The sequence below is a fragment of the Nestor notabilis genome, unplaced genomic scaffold (genome assembly GCF_000696875.1).
Source record: "Nestor notabilis isolate BGI_N333 unplaced genomic scaffold, ASM69687v1 scaffold5500, whole genome shotgun sequence".
In the NCBI taxonomy this organism is placed as follows: Eukaryota; Metazoa; Chordata; class Aves; order Psittaciformes; family Psittacidae; genus Nestor; species Nestor notabilis.
This window is the reverse complement of record NW_009911526.1, coordinates 58,641-65,721: the sequence shown is the minus strand read 5'-3', so window position 1 is coordinate 65,721 and position 7,081 is coordinate 58,641. Positions and strand designations below refer to the sequence as shown.

The following is a 7,081-nucleotide window of genomic DNA, read 5'->3' as shown; positions in this document are numbered from 1 at the left end:
CCTGCTGATTTCTTGTGTGTTTGCTTTGTGCAGATTCTTTGACAGTGTCACTAACAAAGACAGTCCTTTGCCTCCAGCTGTGCAGCAGGGCTCCAACCTCAGTGATACAAAAAGTGACCATCCAAAAGTGGACATTACTGATTTGATCCGAGAGTCAAATGAAGTATGTGTTCTTGTGGGTATGTTTTTGCATCCCATGTAGTGTTTATATTGCATGGGTTATCTTAAAGATAGTGCAGCTGCCTTGTACAAATAGAGTAGAAAATCTGTCTAGATTGGTAGAAATTGGGCTCTGTATTTTGCTGGGCCTCCCTGAAAACGTTGTAGGTTGTGAGATAGGTTTGGTTTTGTGTTGTTTTGGTTTTTTTTGACTGCCTGGAATGTGCCTGCGAGGCTGTTCAGAGCGGAGTTTCCTAGGTTTTTAAAATACTTTAAGATTCTTAAAAGAAGAGTTCCAAACTGTTATAAGTCTTGTCATAGTGAGAACGCATACTTCCAGAATAATGAACAGAGATGGTAAATAATGAAGTGCTGTGTATTGCATCTGACGTTTAAGCTGAAGCTTTCACAGAGGTGGAATCGCTACTGAAAGAGCAATAGCCTCTGATTTGGTATGGCTTTTGAACTTTGATTTGGGCAGTTCCTTGAAACTGAATCTCCCACTTCCAAGTTGACAGCTCTGTTCTGGGCTCGTATCTGCATTTCTATCTCAGAGCCCCTTTTTTGGATGCAAATTTTTATCTTCAGTTAAAACTGAATTTCTTTAATGCTAGTGTCACAACCGCTATTTTGAGAACTGCTGATACAAAGTGAGAGTCAATTTCCCGCTTCCCATTTTGAACAGACAGATAATTTCAACACAATTCTGTTTTGGGAAAAGGTTTTATTTCATATCACTATGGAAATAAACAGATTTCGAAATGGGAAGATTGCTGCAATGGAGAATTGTCATTCTGCAGATAAATCTAGTTGCAAATCATGAATAAGTGAACAGAAATGTTCTGTGTGATAATGTTGCTTCGCCTGGGTAGTCACAAGATAAATGAGATTAAGTGAATTTTAAAATGATGTTCGGTTTCATGCCTTTATGACTCGGACGCAATGCAAGATGTACTCTTTGGCAATCTAATCTGGTTTGAAGAAGTCATGTTTAACCAGTGAATGGAAGAACATGTAACGTTTTATCACATCACACTAATTCACAGTTAGAGTATACATCTTGTTTATATTCTTACTGAGGCCATTGCACAACATCAATGCCCAGAAGCCAGACTGGTGAATGAGTTCTGACTCAGAGATACGATTTCTCTCTGTTTCCTCTTTGTTCCATGTCAGAAGTATGCTGGTAGTGGTCTTCACAGGAACACAGAAATACAGTTCTGGAAAAGAACTCCAGAGGTCATCCAGTTCAGCTCCCTGTCCAGCATACACCCAGATCATCCTTGATAAACGTCTAATGTTGTTAAAACTTTTCAACAAAAGAGCATCTGCAAAAACTTTAGTCCATTATAGGGTTTCTCTGCCCTTGACAGAAAATATCCTGATATTCAGTAGACTTCCTCTTGGATGCTCATAAAGCATTATCAAAGACAGTCAGTTGCAGTTTTTTCTGCTATTCCTTGTTGCTGTTAGTTGCTGTTGTTGTTCATCATTTACCCTTTCAACTCTGATCTTTTGTTTTTCTAGATTCAATACAACCAGCTCCTCTAACCTTTCCTCGTATGAGGAAATTAAATAGATTTGATTGATTGTGTTAAATAAAGTTGGTCTGTTTTGATTTACATTACCTGTTTCTATTTGGATTTTAGTCGTTTAATAATTTGTTTCATGATTTCTCTGGGAGTTTGTTTCTAGGTTTTGCCTACAATCCCACTTTTCTTTAAATAAAATTCATTTATTTCACTCCAATGTTCAGACACTTTCTCTATCCTTCAGAAATTCCAGAGGTAGCTAGGAACGGTTCACAGATTACTTCAGCTAATATCTAAAGTTCACTAGAGTGAACTTCAAGGCCTGACAACATACACATCTTAGAATTTACTACCCTGCATCAGTAGTCACCATTCAATAGCAGAGCTGGATGTAGAACCGACACATGGTAAGATCCCTTTGTCTTTCCACACAGTGAACTACTCCAGTTTCTTTCTCCATCACTCTTTGAAACACTTGTCCTTTTAAAAATTACACTGTTTAGGGAGAAAGTTGGTGCTCTAATAAGTGGGTTTTTGCTTGAAGTTTCTGGAATCTTCCTTTGTGTCATACCTCTATTGAACTTAGATGCAAGAAAGATAAGAATATTTGCTTGTATGTGTCTAGCAACAGCAGTTCATGGAGCGATGCTTTTCTTCTTAGAGATATGGCGATATTCGGTATGAGGATGTTGAGAGCATGCGTTGCAGGAACAGGCTTTATGTGATCCAGGCATTAGAAGGTACAACCAAGCAGAATGTGGTGAGTGACTTGGAAGAGCTAAATCCTTCCTTTTGGTAAAATTTGCTCACTTTTGGAAAATCAGAAGAGCTGTATTTACCAGGGCCAAATACATAATTTTCTACACCAAAATCTCTCCTGTCTGTAGGGCATCTGTTAACTGAGGTTTGGCCTGTGATGTTTTCAGTCGATGAATCACAGCATGACCTTCTGGTCTCGTTACAAGTAACACCATCATAGACAACTTCTGAAGGCTGGCATATCTCTGACACTTAGCACTGATTGGCACAGGCTGACCTAAATTTCTACCTGCTCTTGTGAAATCTTTCATGCATTTCTCCTAGAGGCTTAGGACTCTGCGAAATGTCCACAGTGCTACAGTAATTGATCACCTGAATCTGCGAATCTATCACTTCAGTGGCTGATTTCCAAAATCACATGATAATACTGGTCTATTTAACGAGCAGTGCTTCTTTCTCTAGTAAATCAGTATGACCTATATTAAATGCTGTTAGTTGTGCTAAGGCGATAACTTGTATTTCATTTTACACAACACACTGTGAAGATGGAACCTCGTCTTGTAGCTAACTTTGTTTTAAAAATCTGTTAAATTTTTTATTATTATTTAAAAAGTGACAATTCAGCTTCACTGTTGAGAGCTGAACAGTGATTTGCCCATTTTAAAGGAAGCTGTATGTTCTATCATTATAAATAATTGAGTTTTATCTATCTCCTGGGTTTCATAGTATAGGCTCCATGTATGCAAGTAATGTGACTAGCTTTAAGCTCCCTTTTTTTGGGATAATTTCTTTCACTGTATAATCTTCTGATTGCTTTTAGAAAGAGGTTTTATTCTTATTCCTAATTGTAACATGCCAAGACCTGGAATATTCAAGTGTCTCTTAAGGTTGAGTCTCTCATAACTGTATCCTACAGGCTTATTCCAGAAAGGGAAGACTCATTAAATAATTTTCTCTTAATTTTGTTTCAGCTACGTGTTGTGTCCCAGGATGTAAAATTCAGTCCTAGTGATCTTGAAGAGCTTTATGAATTATTCAAGGTAATGTGCCATTTTCTTCACTTACCAAACATCAATTTTAATGGTGGACTGTGTTGTGGGTATGAAATAGTTTTAAGAAATTGAGATAAAAGCTGTATGCAGCATATGCTTTACATGTCAGCTTTAAATCAAATTACATAGTTAACTTCCCACATCTTTTACCCAGAGAGAGTTGTTGTTTCACAAAATCTAACATTTTATCTTTCCTTTGCAGAGGGAGCACTTTCTTTCCTGTTATTGGAATGTAAATAATTCTGTCTTGCAACATCATGATGCCAGTCTACCATATTTGGAGCAGTATCGGATTGATTGCCAGCAGTTCAGGGTTCTCTGTCATCTCTTGAGCCCCTGGTCACACTGTGCAAACAGAGACTCACTTGCATTGTGGACATTCAGACTCATGGATGAGAGCTCTGATGGCCTTATAAACTTCAAACAATTTGCCTGTGTTCTTGGTATGGAAACAACACATATATGTAGCACATTCACAAGGGAACTCCATCTTGGGAGTAGTCCTGGGGTGTATCACCTTCCGTACACCATATATAGAGCTTAAGGAAACTAGCCTCTTAATTTAGGGTCAAACAGTCTGATTTTTATCATGTGACATTAAATGCAAAGGTCATTTAAATGGCAAGCAAAATGCTCAAAAGTGTATTGATAAGCTTGAGAGTGGGAGCTACTCAGGTAAATGATAAAGGCTTTACGTTATGGAACTGTGCTCTCTGTCTCTGTGTTTCACCATGGAACCCTAATTATTCTGTGATTCTATGACTAGCTAACACAAGGCTTTACAAGCTAGTATCTTTCCTGAGACATTAATCCCCTGGAGAATAATCTCCTATTTGAGATGAAATTTAAATATGGTTTTACCAGCAAATATCAGGCAATTAGGAAATGGTATGATCTCATTGCCCAGCCTTTTTGGTAGATGATAAATGCTTCCTCATACTAAGCCATCTTGTACACAGATCATTCAGGATGACCAATGCCTTGTATATCTGGGGAACTGAAAGTTTTCTTGACTTACCACTCTGTTCCTTTCATCTTGTTTTCAAATTTGTATTGTTCAGGAAACAAAAATTTAAGAGAAAGTGATGAGAAGACATTAGTACTATACTTTTTTGGTGGTGTGGCTTAATTTTAGTAAGCCATAGATATTACTAGTGTTCTTTCCTCAGTGTAGGCAAACCCCAGATGCAGGCGATACTGCCTTCCTTTATGCTTCATCTCTAATTATAGTCCATGTGAGGGAGAAGACATGTCCAGTTCGAGCTACTCTTGGTTGTATTTATTTAGGTTAAGAGGGTATTTTAAAGTCTGGTTCATTTGAACAGCCTGTCTTGCTTTTTTCCTCAAACAGATATCATGTATAACAGAAGCTTCACTGAGAAACTCAAGCTTCTTTTTAAGTTGCACATCCCTCCAGGTAAGTGAGAGGTGGTGGCATCTGGGGAGGGCTGTTCTGGCTTTTGTCATCTTTAATGGATTTTTTCCCTTAGCTTTACTTTTCTTCCTTTTGTCACCAGTCCTGGCTACAGTGCAATCTAATAGTTGTAATACAGATGTATATTTCTTCCAGAGTCATGTATTCTTTGGGAAGGGCTTAATCTGCTCTAACACCATTTCCCTTCGTAGGGACCATTTGTCTGTACAAAGCTTTTGCTTTTTATCACTGCTTTTGTAATGCTTTGGAGCCCCAAACCCACTTTATTCATCTATTTATTGCAGCTTTTACTGAAGTAGAATCTCTGAGCCCTTCCAAAGGTGGTGATCTTTCAAAAGAAGAACTGATCCATTTCAGCCAACTCAGCGGTAAGCTCCAGAGTGAGGCTTTGCCTGCAGAATATTGGAAGGAATGTGTTAATAATCTCATGGTGAAAACGGGGAGCTCTCTTCTGAAAACTAGCAAATCCAGTAGATTGTGTCACTGCTAACCAGAACCATCTGAAGATCTTCTGTTGATAGTTATATTTTCATAAAGTAACACAGAATTTGTGGGTAGCTGGTCTGATGATTGAATTCAAAGGCCACAGCTGTTGGAAATAGGAAATAGGGGGGTGTATTTGGTCAGCATTTTTCAGCATAGCATGCAACCTCTTGCAGTGGTTTTTGAATTGAAGGCCATTTCACTTTTGCAATCAAGGCAAATATTGATGTATTTGCTACCTCAAGAAATAAAATATCCAAATCTATAATTATTCTGAGGCATGTAGCAAACATTTCAAAATACTTTGCTTCCATTTTAAACCAAGGAAGCTGAAAGAAGTTTTGTGGCATCTAGGTTTCTGGAGTTGATAAAATACTCTGGAAAGCTGTGCAGTTTTACTTCTTTAGATCCTTTTTGTTTCTTAAAAACTATCCAAAAATACCTTATCTGTAATATATGGGTACTGTTCTTACCACTGCTCAGGACAAGGGCCATGAACATTATGAAGATATTGACTTGATATAACTGATGGCAGGTTTTTTGTGATCTCCAGCCCCATAGTGGCTTCTGTTTTTATAGAAGGTACACAAATTTTACCATGTGTTGTTTTTTTTTCTTGGCCTAATCTGTGTTGAGAATGTAGGGGATAGTGAGGGTCTTGCTCCTTAAGGAAGGATTTTTTGATGAAAGGAAATGAACCGTTGGTCTTCCTTTCTCAAATAAATAACTCTTTCTTCTTTTTCTCCTCCTAAACGGTAGTTTCATCTATTGGGGATACTCTCGAAAGTGATTCTTTGAAGAGCAGCCCAGAAAAAGGTAAAGAATCCTGGAGACATTTGGCAACTGTGTGTCTTTGGGAGTAGAGCCCGGAAACCCTGTAGTGACATTTAGCAACTGTGTGTCTGGAAGTAGAGCCAGGAAAGTGTGTAGTGAGTAACATCATCTCTGGTGTAGCACTAACATTATTCACTTTATAAGTGTAGCCCTGGGGAGCAAAGGGGTAATGTAAACGCTGATCCTTGGCCTCATCACTCTGCTGAGAAGGAATGACATTGGCGATGCCAGTTCTTTTTCTTATAATCCCTCATGGGAAGCTTTTAGTTTGTTTGTTGACTTGTTTTGGTTTTGGTTTTGTTTTTCTTGTTTTGTCAAGTAGGGAAGGGCAAGGTTGATATTCAGGCATATCTGAAGCAATGGCAAGATGAACTTCTTAAAAAAGAAGAAAACATTAAGGATTTGCCAAGAATGAATCAGGTAAACTGCCTGAGTCTTATTTAAGCCTGGTTTTGAGTGCTCTTTATCTGTTATGTTCATTTAATAGTTTTCTAAAGGATTTATAGGATCCCTTATATTTCAGACCTTCACATTAATCATTAGACTGTGTTTTTTTTAAACTGCTGTAACTGTAAGCTTATGAAGAGAGGGACTTTCAGACACACTTTCAGGGCTGTTCCACACTCATATTGTCATTAAAACTGAGTGCCTAGCAGCAGCAGGCGCAAGCCTAAGATCACAGTGTGCAGTGAAACAGGACTGTCGTGTTGCTGTTCTCTGAATAGTCTCCTCTATATCTCTCTGTAGTCTCAGTTCATCCAGTTTTCCAAAACTCTGTACAATCTGTTCCATGGGGATCCTGAGGAGGAACTGTTATATCGGGCTAT

General features: G+C 38.3%; 1 protein-coding gene across 1 annotated transcript in view; it reads left to right on the top strand.

Moving 5' to 3' along the window:
* TBC1D8B (TBC1 domain family, member 8B (with GRAM domain)) overlaps positions 1-7,081 on the top strand; it is a gene marked incomplete at its 5' end in the record, with an annotated part of 25,695 nt that overhangs the window by 18,271 nt on the left and 343 nt on the right. The window contains 9 exons of the mRNA XM_010015212.1: positions 34-163; positions 2,353-2,451; positions 3,422-3,490; positions 3,705-3,945; positions 4,854-4,919; positions 5,222-5,305; positions 6,180-6,236; positions 6,577-6,674; positions 7,002-7,081. The exon at positions 7,002-7,081 is cut by the window's right edge and continues 343 nt beyond it. Coding sequence (XP_010013514.1) covers positions 34-163; positions 2,353-2,451; positions 3,422-3,490; positions 3,705-3,945; positions 4,854-4,919; positions 5,222-5,305; positions 6,180-6,236; positions 6,577-6,674; positions 7,002-7,081 — 924 coding nt within the window. The remainder of the gene's footprint in view (positions 1-33; positions 164-2,352; positions 2,452-3,421; positions 3,491-3,704; positions 3,946-4,853; positions 4,920-5,221; positions 5,306-6,179; positions 6,237-6,576; positions 6,675-7,001) is intronic.